The sequence below is a fragment of the Tricharina praecox genome, assembly GCF_024521635.1.
Source record: "Tricharina praecox strain CBS 144465 chromosome Unknown BZA05scaffold_1, whole genome shotgun sequence".
In the NCBI taxonomy this organism is placed as follows: Eukaryota; Fungi; Ascomycota; class Pezizomycetes; order Pezizales; family Pyronemataceae; genus Tricharina; species Tricharina praecox.
The window spans coordinates 1,739,517-1,756,373 of NW_026250403.1; the positions used below are offsets into that span (position 1 = coordinate 1,739,517).

At 52.7% G+C, this 16,857-nt stretch overlaps 6 protein-coding genes and 2 non-coding genes across 8 annotated transcripts; 5 read left to right on the top strand and 3 right to left on the bottom strand.

Moving 5' to 3' along the window:
* The first annotated feature begins 2,119 nt into the window (after nucleotides 1-2,119).
* Nucleotides 2,120-2,908, top strand: BZA05DRAFT_382610 (bola-like protein). Its single transcript, XM_051482131.1, has 2 exons — nucleotides 2,120-2,431; nucleotides 2,517-2,908. Exons 1-2 carry the CDS (start codon nucleotides 2,226-2,228, stop codon nucleotides 2,755-2,757), a joined length of 447 nt encoding a protein of 148 aa, XP_051344443.1. The 5' UTR covers nucleotides 2,120-2,225; the 3' UTR covers nucleotides 2,758-2,908.
* A 1-nt stretch (nucleotide 2,909) lies between these two features.
* BZA05DRAFT_428075 (ribosomal protein s5) lies at nucleotides 2,910-4,247 on the bottom strand. Its single transcript, XM_051486085.1, has 3 exons — nucleotides 3,775-4,247; nucleotides 3,389-3,646; nucleotides 2,910-3,331 (listed from the first exon to the last, which is right to left on the bottom strand). Exons 1-3 carry the CDS (start codon nucleotides 4,060-4,062, stop codon nucleotides 3,074-3,076), a joined length of 804 nt encoding a protein of 267 aa, XP_051344444.1. The 5' UTR covers nucleotides 4,063-4,247; the 3' UTR covers nucleotides 2,910-3,073.
* A 197-nt stretch (nucleotides 4,248-4,444) lies between these two features.
* BZA05DRAFT_15841 (Quinolinate phosphoribosyl transferase) lies at nucleotides 4,445-6,502 on the top strand. The gene is made up of 6 exons (XM_051479065.1): nucleotides 4,445-4,872; nucleotides 4,932-5,015; nucleotides 5,069-5,271; nucleotides 5,318-5,454; nucleotides 5,509-5,585; nucleotides 5,635-6,502. The coding sequence occupies exons 1-6, from the start codon at nucleotides 4,764-4,766 to the stop codon at nucleotides 6,414-6,416; spliced, it is 1,392 nt and encodes a 463-aa protein (XP_051344445.1). The 5' UTR covers nucleotides 4,445-4,763; the 3' UTR covers nucleotides 6,417-6,502.
* A 373-nt stretch (nucleotides 6,503-6,875) lies between these two features.
* Nucleotides 6,876-9,189, top strand: BZA05DRAFT_382616 (coenzyme a synthetase). Its single transcript, XM_051482132.1, has 3 exons — nucleotides 6,876-7,402; nucleotides 7,463-8,806; nucleotides 8,867-9,189. The coding sequence occupies exons 1-3, from the start codon at nucleotides 7,045-7,047 to the stop codon at nucleotides 8,911-8,913; spliced, it is 1,749 nt and encodes a 582-aa protein (XP_051344446.1). The 5' UTR covers nucleotides 6,876-7,044; the 3' UTR covers nucleotides 8,914-9,189.
* On the bottom strand, nucleotides 9,116-9,189 carry BZA05DRAFT_t19. The gene has a single exon. It is a non-coding gene; the product is annotated as a tRNA-Val (tRNA).
* Nucleotides 9,190-9,679: 490 nt separating this feature from the next.
* Nucleotides 9,680-9,753, top strand: BZA05DRAFT_t2. Its single transcript has one exon. It is a non-coding gene; the product is annotated as a tRNA-Val (tRNA).
* A 2,686-nt stretch (nucleotides 9,754-12,439) lies between these two features.
* Nucleotides 12,440-13,656, top strand: BZA05DRAFT_329606 (Intradiol ring-cleavage dioxygenase; the record flags this gene model as incomplete). The annotated part of the gene is made up of 6 exons (XM_051480498.1): nucleotides 12,440-12,680; nucleotides 12,737-12,873; nucleotides 12,931-12,972; nucleotides 13,035-13,139; nucleotides 13,193-13,403; nucleotides 13,460-13,656. 6 exons carry the CDS (start codon nucleotides 12,440-12,442, stop codon nucleotides 13,654-13,656), a joined length of 933 nt encoding a protein of 310 aa, XP_051344447.1.
* Nucleotides 13,657-15,085: 1,429 nt separating this feature from the next.
* BZA05DRAFT_440464 (uncharacterized protein) lies at nucleotides 15,086-16,508 on the bottom strand (the record flags this gene model as incomplete). Its single annotated transcript, XM_051486598.1, has 4 exons — nucleotides 15,086-15,925; nucleotides 15,981-16,148; nucleotides 16,197-16,280; nucleotides 16,374-16,508. 4 exons carry the CDS (start codon nucleotides 16,506-16,508, stop codon nucleotides 15,086-15,088), a joined length of 1,227 nt encoding a protein of 408 aa, XP_051344448.1.
* Between the last annotated feature and the right edge of the window lie 349 nt (nucleotides 16,509-16,857).

The following is a 16,857-nucleotide window of genomic DNA, read 5'->3' on the forward strand; positions in this document are numbered from 1 at the left end:
TAGCGTCCTGCGCCGCAACTACTCTAGGTATATACCGTACCGTACTCGCTCTCTTCACGGAAACTGCCCACTGTCCACTGGTGATGTCTCACAGCAGTACCTACCTAGCCCGACAAAACAACGCGTTACGCGTCTGCTACATTCTCCATGAGTACATACCGACAGCGGCCAGCGGCCTGCCAAGCTAAATGCTCGGATAATAGCGGGAGACCTCTGTACCTACATACCTGGCTGAGCTGAGTTTGGAGACTTGTCACTTGGCAGATTGGCGATACCATGTTTTTCCTTTTTCATCGTGATTTACGTGACTGTGTGCGACACATTTAGACTTTTTGGAGTGCTCTAGATGCCACTTTTTCCTGTCTGAGAAAGTGAACAGAGTTGTTCCAGCGCTCCCCTGCGGGCCTTACGGCCCTCAACCGCTAGTTAGATGATGGGAGGGAGAGACATGCCAAAACTAACAGTGCGAGAAGTGCTCGCCTCGTACTCTCGGTCCGCGCCGATAGGTCCGCTCCGAGAGATACGTGCCGGTAGGTGCCGGTAGGTGCCGGTACATACCGGTACTTACCCGTGAGTGCTGTGGGCGAATCTGTGCCCCTCAGCTCCGCTTTAATACTCGTCCCTCTTCGTACAGACTCGTACCTGTGGGGGGTCTCGCTGGCTGACCCCATCTCGTTGGCTCCCTGTGGCCCGACTTCCATGGCCCGAAGGAAGCTCGCTATAAATTGCGTCTCTCGCCCGCACGGCGCAGAGAGCGGACTGAGCCGGGTCGGGCCGATTCCTTGCTACTACCGGGTACTACACATCCCGAGTCCGTCTTGACTGCCGTCCACAAAGCTTTTTACTGGTCCGTAGTTAAGTACTAGTAGTTATAGATAGATAAGCCGCGCAGTTTGTAAACAGGTGACAGCGGACTAACCGCACCTCCAGAAGTCGTGAAAAGCCCACCGGTACCAGGTATGTAGTACAGGCGTATTCTGCATCAGTTCTCGTATGCATATCGTATGCATACGCTTAAGCTTTGAGGCATTGACTGGTTGGCAGGTTGCGCACATCTCCGGCCCTGAGCTACTATGTAGGTAGTAACTACTGCCGTGTGCTTCTCGGGTCCGAGCCGAAGCTTGAACGGACCAGAAAAAAGACCTTAGCTTTGCTTAGATACTGGCAATACTATGGTAATTATAATTGTCCCCATTGTCAAATGGGTTGATGCTAACCATCAGGGCGCCGGGCCGGTTCCTTTTCAAGATTTGACGCTTCAGGTAGCGAGTGGTAGCTCTGTGTGTTCTGTCTGCTGATCTTGGTGGTGTGCCGGTACGGTGATCTCGCTATTATGTAAACTCCTTGTGAGTCGGCAGTTAACTGTTGGGTTTGCTCCACTCGTGTGGTATCTCGCTATCTGTTACTGGGTAGGTATATGGCAATACCATTATGGATGGAGAACCTGCGAATTCCCATCATGACACACGCCGGGTTTACGTCCTGTACCAAAGAGGTTGGTAAAATTGACACCGTATTAATCCAGCAGACTCGTAAACACGGTAACCCAGTGGTGTTGGTCAGGTTTAATACAGGGTATTATGATCAAATCCAAGGGTTGCTACGGTATCAAGTTTCCCCGATTGTTTGCTACCGGTTATGTATCTCCCAGCGCTGGCCAGATGTCGTTGACTCGTCGGGTCTGTAGTGCATACGGTAGATGTTCCCGGGGGCCTGGCTCGTCACTCGTCACTCATCGTTCTGCTTGCCGGTCTATACGCAGTAGCTAGCCATCACAGTTTATCCGTAAAGACGGTGAGCTGGTAAGTCGGTGGCAGTCCAGACTCCAGAGGGAGTATCGCTTAGCCGGGCCCGTGACACATCCACCCCCGAAGCGTGAATGGCATCTCGCGTCTAGCCCAGCCCGCCGAGCCCGTGTTTGGAAGTATGCACTCACGTGGCACAGCCGACATCCGCAGCCGACCTCTGCAGCCGACCTCCAGAGTGATATCCGGTGCGGCACTAAACAGCCACTAACTAGGCCCATCGCAAAACCCTGCACGGCATCACCAGCCCCACTCAATCACCCCACCCCCGCCCCCACCCCACACCGCACCCTGTAGATACCGCACCAGCCCCACCCACACGCAATCACCCCACCCCACAGGCCACAGGTCACAGCGCACCCTACCACTCGTACCACTCGTACCACCCGACCGCACGCCCACCCGAGCCCAAGACCGCCCATGCTTCTCCCCCGACTCCCCCGACTCCTCTTCCGCCGCACACTCGCGACCGCAACGATGTCGACCACGCCGCTCGAAGACGCGATCCGCAGCAAGCTCACGGCCTCCCTGGCGCCGCGCACGTTAGAGATCTGGAACGACTCGCACAAGCACGCGCACCACAGCGCGATGCGGGGGGTGGCGGATAAGAAGGAGACGCATTTCCGGTTCGTTTCTGCGGTTGAAAAGGCGGATGGGGATGGTGGGGGGAGAGGGTTATGGGGGAGAGGGCTGATTGAATTCGCGCGCTAGGGTCGTCGTCTCCTCCGCACAGTTCAAGGGACAGCCGCAGATCGCCCGGCATAGGGCTGTTAACGCGCTGCTGAAGGAGGAGCTCGAGAGGGAGGGCGGGATTCATGCGCTACAGATGAGGACGCTTACACTCGAGGAGGAGGATCGGTTGCTCGAGAAGGCGAGGGAGATGGAAAAGGCCGAGGCCGAGGCCGAGGGGAATTGTGCGGGTGCTTGTGCCAAGGGTGGGGAGAAGGCGTAAATAACGGATTGCTACATGGGTCTCTACAAGCGGAATTGGAGGGAAGCGGGGTGCATGGTTGAGTGTTTGATATTGCAGCGATTCATCATGATGATTAGATGCACAGGTAGCGCTTCACGATATTGATTGATGATTCAATGGGATGCACTGATATCATTCACATCATTCACGCAGCGACAAAACCTCCCACAAAATAGATCATCGAGAATCTTCAGGAGCTGGTCATTCATCACATCCCTAATTTATTCCCAGGAAGAAAAAAAAGAACAAAGGCCATAAGAAATCAAACTCCAGAAACGACACCCTTTTGCACACCCTAGTTGCGCTCCTTACGCCTAAGCTCGTCCGAGAACTCGTCGAGAGGGCTGCGGATGAGCATGGTCTCCTTCCACAGGTTGGGGGTGAGGAAAGCGTAGGTGTTGGAAACGGCAGAGAAGGTAGCCTTGAGGGTGTTCTCGAGGGTCTTGGTAGAACCGGACGACTGGGTGTAGGCATCCTGGATACCGGCAAGCTGCATAAGACGCTTGACGGCGGGGGAGGCGACAAGTCCAGTACCGCGGGGAGCGGGGATCAACTGCAATCATCGTCAATCTTCCTGTGCGCACCAATCAAGTGGAAAGAATATTCATACCCGAACAGTGACGGAACCGCACTTTCCAGACTCCTTGGCAGCCAGGGAGTGGGGCTCTCCGAGGGAGGTGCCCCAGTATCCACGACGGATGGGAAGAACGGACAGCTTGGCGATGATGATGGCAGCACGGATGGCAGTCGCGACCTCCTTGGAGGTCTTGATGCCGAGACCGACGTGACCCTCGGAGTCACCGATGACAACGATGGCCTTGAAACGGGTACGCTGACCGGCACGGGTCTGCTTCTGGACGGGCTTGATCTGTAGGTGGATATACGAATGAGAAAATGATCACAATTTCGCAGCTCTTCTCGAGTGAGGGCTAGGGCCAATTGCTTCGCCAGAGGCTACACTGTCCCTGGAGCAGATGGAATTCATTCGCTGCTCACCTTCATGACCTCATCCTTGAGCTTGGGCAAAAAGTGGTCGACGATCTGGAACTCCTTGATAGGCAGGGAGTGCAGGTAGATCTCCTCCATCGACTTGATCTTGCCGGCCTTGACGAGACGACCGAGCTTGGTGACGGGCTGCCACTCCTTCTCCTCGCTCTTTCCAGCGCCACGACGACCACGGCCGCGGCCACGACCACCACGTCCACGGTCACCACGTCCACCACGGTCACCACCAGCGGCTCCTCCGCGCGCTCCGAATCCTCCGCGTCCAGCTGCGTCGGCCATGTTTTGATTTTTGTTGTTGGTGGTTGGGTGATTTTAGGACCGAAGGGCGGCGACGACGAACGGGTGCTGTTTTTTTTCGATTGTCGATACTGATCTAGTCGTGATAGATTTGGTCTGTGTGAATAGCAATTGTGGATTTCAGTGTGGGTCTTGGCACTCTCGAGTTGGTGGGGCATTCGGCTAATTAGGGCAAGATGGAAGTCACAGAGTAGAGAGGTGGCTGGTCATGATCAGATAAGGGCTGAAGTGCTCTTGATGACTAATAATGACTTACGTAATCCATCGGCAACTCAATTGAAGTAAATTCACAGAGGCATGCGGGGTGCTTTTGCTACGGGCATCAAAATGTCTGTTGCCTTACACTCCACATTTTTTGGGGATCTTTGAAAGATGCGGCTCTGCACCGGTGAAGCAGTTACATACTCCATGCAGCGACGCGTCATACCATCTCGGGATAACAGTGCCGCGGTGTTGGTACCTTGTAATAAAAGTTTAGTCCATGCCGCCGATAGCTATATCTTTTACGGAGAATACGTAGCCATTCCAATCCTAGAAGCGAGAACGTCTACAACAATTTACACAATCACTTCAGTCAGTATTCAACGACTTGATTCCCCATACGCCAAAATCCGACCGCGTTGCATCCCGCTCCCGATAATACCCCGCATTCCTCCCATACGATCCCCCACGAAGCTTCCACGATGAGCTTGAAGTTCGATCCGAGCCCACAGGGCCTTACGTCGCTTCTCGATACCGACCTTTATAAGTTAACGATGCAATGCGCCGTCCTCCGTTCCTACCCTAATGCTGGTTGGTTCAGTTTCCTATGTTGCAGTGGCGCGCTCGAACTGACCACACTCTGGAGAAAGATTGTACCTATGCCTTTACGAATCGCACGCCAGATCTGAAGCTCACGCGGGAGAGCTTCAACTGGCTGCAAGAGCGCGTCGCAGGTTTGGCTCACACGGCGTAACGACGACCTTCAGTGTTAGCTAATGGCTTAAAGACTTGTCAAACCTCCGCCTCACTACCGACGAAGCCGAATTCCTCAAGTCGAAGTGTCCCTACCTACCGGAAGCCTACATCGCCTATCTCTCTGTCTTCCAATTCCGGCCACAAGAACAGTTGGTGTTGACGTTCACCCCGCTGGATGAGGCTGCCCAGCATACTCAATGGGAGCAGCGGGGAGCGTCAGACGACACGGAGTTTGTGGGTTATCTGCTTACCAGCGATGGGTCACTGCTAACGGATACAGGGCGATCTCGAAATCCAGGTTCGAGGTAAATGGGTGGAAACCATTCTCTACGAGATCCCACTGCTGGTGCTGGTGAGCGAATGCTACTTCCGATTTTCAGAAACAGACTGGGATTACGACGGGCAAGAGGAGAATGCGTAATTAGACCATCCTCAATCCATTGTCATTGATGTCTAACAGATAGTCTACAGCTTCAACAAGGGAGTGCAGCTCCTCGATAATGGCTGTCTCTTCTCCGAATTCGGCACACGCCGACGACGAAGCTACCGTCTGTGCTCCCTCTTTGCTCCCATATACAGCTCACTGACACGCCGTAGATACGCAAGAGCTCGTCCTTCGCGGTCTCCTCCGCGCCCAAGAGACCCACAAGTCGCAGACCCCCTCGGGCCCAGGTGCGGTCACTGGCACATCCAACGTCCACTTTGCGCATCGCTTCAACATCACCCCAATCGGTACTGTCGCACATGAGTGGATGATGGGTATCGCCGCTCACACCGGCTCCTATACGAACGCAAATGAGACGGCCCTTAAAGAATGGGTGGCTTGTTTCGGCGTCGGCAATCTCTCAATCGCGCTCACCGACACGTTCGGCACTCCGCAGTTCCTACAGTGTTTCCGGAAGCCGTGCACTCTTTCAGATCCGCCGAAGACATACGCCGAGATCTTTTCCGGCGTGCGACAGGACTCAGGAGATCCGGCCGAGTTCGTACATATCATGCGGCGCTTCTACGATTCCCAGGGAATCAAGGACAAAAAGACAATCGTTTTCTCGGATTCTCTCGACGTCGAGAAGTGTTTGGAGTACAAACAGGTGGCGGATTCCCAAGGCTTCATCACAAGCTTCGGTGTTGGAACTTTCTTGACCAACGACTTTGTCCACCGCAAGGAGCACATCAAGGGGAAGAAGAGTGTGCCGTTGAACATCGTCATCAAGATCTCCAGTGTGAACGGAAGGCCGGCGGTCAAGATTAGCGATAATGCTGGCAAGAATACTGGTGATAAGGATGAGGTCAAGAGGGTCAAGGAGGAGATAGGATACCAGGAAAAGACCTGGGAAGCGGGCAATGAGGAGAATAGATGGGGTGGGGAGAAGGTTTAGAGATGACACTGCTGCCGGTTGGCGTTGATAGTGGAAACTCATGGGTGCATCGGATGGAATAAACAGACCGAAATTTTCGTGATTGATTCTTAGTCCTCAATTTGGTGGTGGATGTCCGGTCTGATGGGATACCTAGTGAGGCCCATAAGATGGATATAACTTGCCCAAAGACTCAATAATAAGGCAACCCGGTCAGCTCGGGATGAAGTATATCTCCTCGGCCTACATAAGCCCGGAAGCGTTACATGAATGCCTACCATGACTTTACGATGACGCCCATAGCTATCAATCCGCTTTGTCCTGTTATTAAGGGGAATAGAACTCGTGTAACCCATGCTGTCAACCATGGATGGTGTTAGTGCCAAAGAGGGGATACAAAGCTGTCCAGGCGGTTATCGTCGGTTTGAAGTCGGCTGCGCTATCCATCACGGAAATATCCGAGCGGCAGCTGCACATCTTTCTACACCGCACCTCCAGATCTTCCTCGGCCCCCCACCTGCAGCGCGATAGAGTAGAGCACATCCACTCCACACGTTTGACTGCCCAACCGAATTGATAGACGCACATGGGCCACATTACCGATACAGGGACCGACAGACAATAGATAATCCTACCCACCCCCACCAGCATGAAGCTCCTTCGACCCGGACCTGGGTTCTTCCCACGAATACGTCCTTGTCCACTGCAAGCCTCGAAGTCGGCGGCTTTCTTGATCTTGTCCGCACGCAGAACTATGACGACCGCAACGAAGATCACGCTACCACGGACGCCGTTGTTCGAGGCTATCTCGAAACACCCGCAGGATAAGACTGCGATCGTTCATTCCGCGTCGGGGAAGAAGTTCTCGTATGGTTCGCTACTGGGAGATATCGCCGCGATGAGGGCGAGGATATTGGTATCCGTTGACGGGAAAGACGGGGTTAAAAGCGGGGACCTGCGGGAAAAGAGAGTTGCATTGCTCGTGGAGAATGGATATGAATATGTGGGTGCGCACTTCCTAGGCGTCAAAGTTTCTGCGGAAGCAGAGGGCTGATGCTTTTGGGCAGTGGGGCTTCTCGCCGTGATTGCATCTGGCGGCATAGCCGTGCCTTTGTGTACCGCTCATCCCGCGAAAGAAATGCGATACGTCCTCGGTGACTCTACGCCCTCGGCGCTGATTGCTACGCCCAAGTTTCGGGCGCGGGCGGAGGAGATTTTGGACTCCGACACCTCCCGCCTGCTACAACTCGAAGAGCTCGCGCCAGAACGAGAACAAGAAGTGGATGTGGAGCTACGGGCCAACGATTGGAAGGAGACGAAGCGTGGGGCGCTGATCATTTACACGAGCGGAACGACGAACCTCCCGAAGGGCGTGGTTTCAACCCATACCTCACTGTCGGCACAGGCGTCGTCGCTGATTACTGCTTGGGAAATGTCGCCCAGTGATCACCTACTCCATGTGCTCCCGCTCCACCATGTGCATGGAATTGTGAATGCTACATTCGCGCCCCTCATGTCCGGCGGGGTAATCGAGTACTTATTCCCGTTCTCACCCTCAACGGTATGGTCCCGTCTCATCGCGGGCGTCGCCCAACCGGACGATCCCACAAAACGCGATCCGATTACACTCTTCATGGCCGTACCCACAATCTACAACCGCTTAATCTCCAGCCTCCCCTCCCAGCCCCCTGAAATCCAAAACTCGGCAGCAACAGCAATCCAATCCCTCCGGCTAGCTATCTCCGGCTCCGCCGCCCTACCATCCAGCATCCGCGAAAACTGGCGGAATCTTGCCGGAACCTTCACAGGTGGCGGTAGCATGCTCGAGCGCTACGGCATGACCGAAATCGGGATGGCATTATCCAACCGTCTCGAGAAGCGCGTGAACAACGCCGTCGGCTGGCCACTCCCCGGTGTCGAAGCGCGCCTTGTCGATATAGAAACCGGCGACCCCATCACGCAGCCCAACGTTTCCGGCGAGATTCAAATCCGTGGGCCGACCGTCTTCCGTGAGTACTGGAACAAGCCTGAGGCCACCGCGAAGGAGTTTGTCGAAGGCGACTGGTTCAAGACGGGGGATGTGGCAACGATGGATGCCGACGGCTGCTATTTCATCCATGGTCGGCGAAGCGTCGATATCATCAAGTCGGGTGGCGAGAAGATCTCGGCGCTGGAGGTTGAGCGGGAGATTCTGGAGCTGCCACAGGTGAAGGAGGCGGCTGTTGTGGCGATTCCTGATCCCGACTGGGGGCAAAGGGTTGCGGCTGTGGTTGTTCTCAGTGAGCAGGCGGTAAAGGAGGGGTGGCAGTTGGAGCAGATGAGGACTGAGATGAAGAAGCGCATTGCCGGCTACAAGGTTCCGACTATTATGAGGATTGTGGACGAGATTGAGAGGAATCAGATGGGAAAGAGTGAGTACACCGTTCGAACTCCGGATTTTCGAAGTGTAGTACTGACTTGGAGGTTAACAGTCAATAAAAAGACTTTGATCAAGAGCGTATTTGCGGATATTCTCTGAGGAGTGGCTAAGTTACAGCGTTATGGTATAAGATAGAATACAGGAGGTTACTCTCTGCTATTATTTTATATACATGAACTGGTTGCTCGAACTGGCAAGTGCAATGTCGGAGCATGCTCCCCACGCATCTCTATCCGTGGCAATTGTGGACAGGTCATTCCAGCAAAACATCGATGTCCGCAGTGCCAAAAGAAGATATCAATGATTTCACCCAGGCTCGATCTGGGGACCTTGTGTGTGTTAGACACATGTGATAACCAACTACACCATGAAACCATGTTGATGTTATGCTGTCCCGTCACTACAACTTATTCTCATTATAGTAGGATTGGACTCGGTATGTACCCGTACGGGACAAAGTCCTGAACACCGATAAAGTTGTGTTTTGCGATGCTGACGAACAACGGGAGGCTTTCACCGGTAGGAACAGGTGGCGGAGTGGACTTTGTCTGTCGGCACGTGAAGCCGGCAGCTGATCCTCAAACGCGCCGCCGTTGTGAATCGGGACGAGACGGGCTCCAGCCTCTGCCCTTCGGAAACAAACACAATGACAAACATCATGGGAGTTGCTGGCTCTAATTTGTGTGGAATCTTTGGATACTAGGTATGATACGATGTGGTTAGGTAATTCACTACTAGCTGGGGAAGTCCCAATTATTTTCTTCAGTGGTCCATGACACATGATTGGCTACGGCCAGCATGGATACCAAAGTTTCCCTAGCCTTTTTTCCTCAAGTTCGGTGACATCCGCACTGACAATATCAAGGGTTTCATGGTGTAGTTGGTTATCACATGTGTCTAACACACACAAGGTCCCCAGATCGAGCCTGGGTGAAATCACTGATATCTTCTTTTGCCTCTCAAAGTGTACTGTACAAGCACGATCTTGACCGGCGTTTTTTTTTATTCCCACACAAACTCACTGAGCAATCTGCTTGCTTGTCCATTGCGTAGCGTCTGTTGTTGGTGATGGGGCCGAGACTGATCTTGGTCTGGTACATACCTCCTACTATAGTAGTAGGTGTTTGTGTGTCTGCCTTTTGTTTGTTCGGGCTGTTATCCGCCCGTGCCGTTCGCGTGAATCCTTTTGTAGCTCTTTGGTCTCAGTGAGAACTCAAGATTGCGGGCTGCGCTTCTACATAGTAGAGCATCATTTGACAAGGTGGGACTGGGTACCTAGAGGTACCTAGAAGTGGTACCGCGGCTGCCCTAGGTATCCGGTGGCCTGGCCTGGCCTTGAATACTGCTCGCTCGTCTCCTCCATTCGATGATACCTCACCTTCGGATACTCTGTTAACAGTCATGGGCACATTGACTATGGTTGGGTGAATATGTTGGACGAGTGATATTCTGTGTAAAAAGCTCGGCCTGTCGGAAACAAATAGCCGGATGGGTTGTTTGGGAAGGACGTCACAATATTGCTTCCAGCTTATATATGCATAGAAACCGGAGGAGGGACGTAATTGGGCGTGTCCGTATGTGAGCCTTACCATCCTTGCCCTTGCCCTTGCCTTCGGCCGGAGTTTCGCCTGGCTTTGGAGTCATGTCGATTCCTCACAGCCGCCATCTTCTCAAGCTCCCAGTGTACTCCGAAGGCTGGTCTAGTCTCAGTACCGAGGACTGGAGTGTAGCTATCTTTGCGATCAGTGATATGTATCCGAAGAGTGCACGTATGTACTAGTATGTACTTACACATCATCAGATTATTTTCGCTGATCACCGCCTCCCGCCGCAAGGGAAGGAACATTCAACAAAGAGCCAAGCGGCATCTTCCGGATGACTTCATGGTTCCCTGCGGTACTAGTCGCTAATATATTGACTTCTGACTTCAGATCCCAACTGGCCACTGCAAGGATGATGTCGAAATTTGAGGCGGGCGTGCCACCCGACAGTCCCAGCTCTGTGTGTAGGTATTTGGGAGCTTAGCATGTGTATATATCTCACGCCGTTATGGAAACAATGTCCAGGTCGAAGTTGCAGTACGCGTGATTTTTGATTGATTGTGAGCGGTCGGTCCCTGGGAATTTGTGGGTTCAGTTCGGAAGGAATCCGAACGGATATTTGTACATACGTACCTACACCCGATGCCGAATGGCCAACAGCACGATAATCCTCGGGGTACATCGCCTATAGCAGGTTTCTTCCGTTGCCGTGGGATGCTGAATACCTAGGTTATGCAGTAGGGCTGTTGAGGGAGTTGGTGAAAACTTTGTGGGGCCAAGTGGAAACGGACAGGCCCATGCCTACCAGTAGTTACTTGGCTGCTGGGCTAGTTAATGGCTTTGTTTCGAATACTCCGTCAAACGCCTCCAGAGGATCGTCATGGTATGCATCCTTCTCATTCATCTTCATCGGCCAATTGAGTTGTCCTTCAACACTGCATTTTAGCCATCCAACACAGTGCGCAACTGACGGTCCCCACCTACTGAATAAATGCATGTTGAAAGTCCCCCACATCGGCAGGTGATAAAACGTTGAAACAAGCTTATCTTGGGCAGTTCTTTTTGCCTCCAATCGCTCATCCGGAAGGTAAGCGATGGAACCATGCACTCTCCATCTTTATGCAAGGAATTCACACCTGGAGATGCCCCCTCTCACTACCGTTCAACCAGTCAGAACCGTCCAATTTCAACAGTTGATAGGCTAGTTTCCCACCTATATGGATCGACCCTTTAGGCTCGCGGAGATCTGGCGCGACAGCTTACGCGGCCTTTGAAATTGGAGTACGGGTAAATCGATTGCAGAGGAAAAACCCTTGCCGCCGAGGTACCGATGTATGTACCTCTGGTATCGGGAACCGTGGTGACCGGGTGAATGGCTCCATGAAGACCGTCGACCAGGAACCGTAATAAGAATATGACGGCGTCGATATGTATCACATGGAGCGAAACGGCGATCGCGTAGCTGGGAGTCGAGGTAGTTCCCGAGTGGGGAGGGCAAATTCTTACACCCGCGCACCAATCTCCAATGCATAGCCGATAACCAAGCACGTATGAGCCATATCAAATCCCCCATTGCTCGAGGGCGCTTGTCGGAAAAAATCCGAGTGCCCAGACTTTGTTCGACGACGGACAGCCTTTATGGGAGGCATGATCGCGGCGCTGGTCAGCGTATCTTTAATATGCGGTTCCGCATATATTGTTTGGCCCTCATGAAGCATACGTGGCCGGCCAGCCAGTGGAAGCTTCCGAACACCCGTAGATTACTCGGTTCGGCGGTATCCCAGACAGCTCGCCATGTGTCGTCACTCGCTTGTGTCGACGGGGGAGGGGAGAGGGAGGATGGTTTTGTGTATACCATGCTTCACCATAACGGCAGGAAAAAATTCCGAGGAATCAGGGAGAAAGAAAATTGCATAAAGGTGTATCCATCCCGCCATCCCATATCTGCCTGCATCCCATCCACCAGCACCAACCACAAGGCAGCCTTCCACACAATGGCCATTCTATCCACTCTTTTCACCGCGCTGCTTGCGGCCACCGTCGCCATTGTGCCTATCGCCGCACACGATCACTCATCGGAAGGGATGGCAAAGCGAGCAGTTCACTCCCTCAAGGCTCGCAACTCCCTAGCTAAATGCTCGGAGAAGCTGAAGTCTCGCGACTTTGTCGAGCACCGGATGGCACGTCGTGCCGAACTCATCGAGAGCCATTTTGAGAAGAGGACATTGGAGACGAGGCAGTGGCAAAACAGGCCGCCGCCGCAGGCTCCTGGAAACACCTCCGAGCCTTGCATCCTGACTCCGGAGGTGACGGTCGGACCTTACTGTGAGCTCGGGCCTTGAATAAATCTACCTTCATGGTTACTAATAGGATCGATGTAGACGTCAGCGATGAACTCATCCGACCAGACATCAGCGAGGGCCAGGACGGAATTGACCTCCTCCTCGATTTCCAGTTGATCGATGTCAACACCTGCTTGCCCGTTCCGAGGGCTATGATCGACGTGTGGCATTGCAACGTAGACACCCGTCTTCTACATAGATATCACCCAGAAGAAGGCTGACCTGTGCTCTAGACCACCGGTAGCTACTCGGGTTTCGCCCAGGAAAATACTGCTGTATGTTTATTTCCTCGCATGATGTACACGAATAAGGATGAATATATTAACGTTTTTGCCAGGAGTTATCTTTCAACCGTGGTCTGCAGCCCACCGACCGCAATGGAATCATGCACATGAAGACCAGCTTTCCTGGATGGTACCAAGGGCGTGCAACCCACATCCATGTAGGTCAAATCCTCTCCGTACCAACTCGAGCAACCTCACTGACACATTCCAGATCGCCGCCCATATCAACGGCAAAGTCAACCGCGAGACGCACACCTACGAAGGCGGCATAACCAACCACGTCGGACAAGTCTTCTTCCCTGAAGACACCCTAACAGCAGTCGAGACCGTCGCTCCGTACAACACCAACGAAGTGATCCGTCTCCGCAACGCGGAGGACGGAATCTTTGTTGAGGAAAACACAGGCTACAACGCCGTCTCCGGTATGTCCCCACCTACACTCCTCGTTTCAACCGCCGCGCCTAACACATCGTCGCAGAGATCCAATTCCTCGGCAGGTCGATCGAGGATGGAGTTCTGGCCTTCATCTCGATCGGTATCGACATCTCGGCGAACCACACCGATGCGCTGCTCGGTGGCGCTGGAGGTCCGGGTGGGCCTGGTGGACCGCCCAATGGAACTTTCCCTAGCAATGGGACGTTCCCTGGCGGAAACGGAACGACGCTGCCGGTGTAGGTGTGGGATGATGGGATGACGGGAGGACTTGATTTCGCTGGATGAAATTGGAAAATTAGTGTACAAATGGAGTTTTTGCTGGCCATCAATACCTTCGCTGTTGCTTTGTGTGATTTTGAACATCTTACATACCGCCTACCTCCTACCATACCTGAATCGTGAATCGGGATGCGGGGACTAGTCATCTTAGTCGTATGCAAAATCGGGACATTACAAAAACTCGAAAAGATAGTCATCAAGAGGAGAAAACGGAGAAGAGATTCATCTGGTTAGTTGCGGGATGGCTAGCCTACCTACTATAGTATTAAAGTGACGGTTAGGATTGGAAATTCGGAATTTCAATGATGTAGGTATATCGGCCGAAAACGAGCTACGATCCGGGAGATAAGCAGAGGCCATACAACATTTGGGAGGCCGGAGAGGAAGGGGCGAGCGAGTGATCCGATATGGAGAACTAGGTGGCGATGGCGCGGGAGGTTTATAAGGGTAAACACAAATCTTCACTCACGGAAAAAACCCCGCGTGGCCTTGTCCGCTGGCCATAACCCCGGAGTAGAGAGTCCTCGGTTCAGCTCCCTGGAGAAGAGGGGTTTCCAAGCTACCCACCGGGGGTGGTGAAGGTTTTTGGTTTTTTTTGCCGCATTTTTTTTTGGCCTGTGGCATATATGAGATGTCACTCGGTAATCGAGTGCGATAACATGAATGGAACCTAAAGTAGCGCCACCAAGCCTAAGCCTATGGCTGGGACTGACAGGAAGACATGAAAAGACAATCCTGTGCGAAGACTCACCTCTAGTCGCCGCCACAGTGATTGCAGACCGGGAGGCAGTGAAGAACGAAGCCCAAACCCCTCGGCTCGGGTTGACCATGTGGACAGACGGATTGCGGTTGCAGCGCGATGGAGCATGCGGATATTCAGTGGCATGGAGAAGAGGCCTGACCAGCTGGCGAGGATGCAAAACCCATATGAGCTACAACCAAGAGGCCTACGGCGCAGAGTGCGCTGCCATAGTAAGGGCACTGGAAACGGCAGCAGGGCTTCATGCTAGACGTCTGCTGAGATTTTTTCTGCAATGGAAATGATAATATGCAAAGAAAACGATCAAATCTTCCTAAATTCGGAGCGTAGAAGCGTAATGGCTAGTACCTAACTGCTTATATCCTGTTAGGATACTTATTGGGCAAATGTTAGTGGATTTGCCTCGTTGATCTCGGCGGTGGCCCTGGTGAGGAATTGGGCTCTTCGCTCGGCGCCGCAGATAGCACAGAACGCACTTAGTCACTCATGGGAACTACGAAATACAAGGCTAGAAACCGTGGGAAGCACAGCTCAGCACAACAGACTACTTTTGTGGTAATGGACATAAAACTCGTTTTATAGACGCGAAAGAATGACTGGAGATTTTGCGGTATCTAGAGACTAAACCCCTCACTGCGTGCCACCAGAAAACCGCTTGACGTAACCTTGAGCAGCTCCGACGTAACCTTGAGTAGCTCTGTAGGACTTCATCCACCAAGTCTTCTCCCTGGCAGCAAGCTTGGCCTTCTTAGCCTTGAAGCGGGGAAGATCACCACCGATACCAACGAAGACATTCGGAAGAGGGCAAGGCGGGCCTCTGATTCTCAGCTGTTCCTCTCTCGCCTTCTTTTCGCGGGCCAATTTCGCAAGTGTCGAAGGCCTGCGGTCCGGAAGTGTCCAGTCGACATTACCAGGGTCTCTGACGCACTGCGTGAAGATGTGCCAGCTGTAATGAAGGATGAAGCCTATGACAAGGCTGGCAACGACTATAGCCATCGCAAAAAAGAGGCGCGCGGAAATCTTAGCGCGATCTGCCATTGCCTGTTCGCACGCGCAGGGGATGAAGTAGTTCTTGCGGTGGAGGCAGTGGCATCCGGCGATGTTGATCTCCTTATCGGTCTCCTTGGTCTCTATGAGAGAGTTGTCAGGAATGTTCGGAGATGACACGACGACACCCTCAGTGTGGTTGTGGTGAAGCCGGTGCTGCTCTCCGGTGAGGTGCTCCCATGTATAATTCCCGCAGACTCTTGTAAGATTGGCGATTGGAAACCGGGCTTTCGAGAAGTGAAACCAGAAATAGGCAGAGAACTTGGTGGGATTATCAATGAGCTTCGGCGGCTCCCTCGTGGCGTCGTCGGCATGAAACTCCTGGGCGTGGGAATGGTGGGACTCAGCATCGTGGTCGTGAGAATGATGGGCCTCAGTATTGTGACCGTAGTCGTGGTCCAGATCGTGACCGAGATCCTGATTCTGGGATTTGCGTTAGCTTCTTTCATGTGGACACGGGCTAAGTGAGTCTGTTGACCTGTTTATTGTCCTGTTTTGGGACTTTCTCGAGCTGCTTGGTATGGCCGCTTGAGGGCACGATAAACGTAGCCTTGATGGATATCTTGCGATCAGCGGTCTGGGCTTTGTTGAAAAACTCCACCGAAGCCGTGACTTCAGTGGAAGTCTCGGTGGAGCCGTCCGTAGCCTGTCGGATCCTGTTAGCATGACCCACCATGATATCAAGGAACCATACCTCGGGAAATGGCACGCGAGAGATCAATGCCGCAGTAGAGTTGAGAGGGTGAATAGAAGCGATGTCGCGCATGACCTTTGGATGCTACGACACATATTAGCGCCAGCTCCGTCTCAGCGTGACGATATTCCGAAAAGAACAAGATGTTACAAATCAGGAGCATTGTAATAAACATACCACATTGATTTCAGTGTGCTGCGCGTAGTAGTCATTGACCTTGTTAACGCTCTTCTTCTCCATGATGACCCGACCATTAACCAGGTTCGCCAGAAGGAGAAGAATCGCCAGAAGCGATCCAAAGATGGTATGCATTTTCAGCTTGGGAGGGGAAATGTTGAGGTGGCCAGATGGTTGGTGCTGGGTTGTCGTTGATGTTCGGAGGTTGTTGGTGAAGAGCTATTGAAGACGGTAGGGCTGTTTTCTACTATCAATATGTGAGTAAGGACTTCTTAGGGCTTATTATGTTTAACCCCAACTAGCGTTTCAGTTCGAAGAGAGAGGTGGACCAATGGGCGGTTGTGGTTGTGTATAGGATGAAACTAGTACATGTAATTCGAAAAACCAGTAAGCTTACCTAGAATCATTGATAAGTTTGTTCGCAGGAAAACCCATAGACCGTCTTTGTTTTTGTTTAATCATGATTCCATACGATCTACCTAGG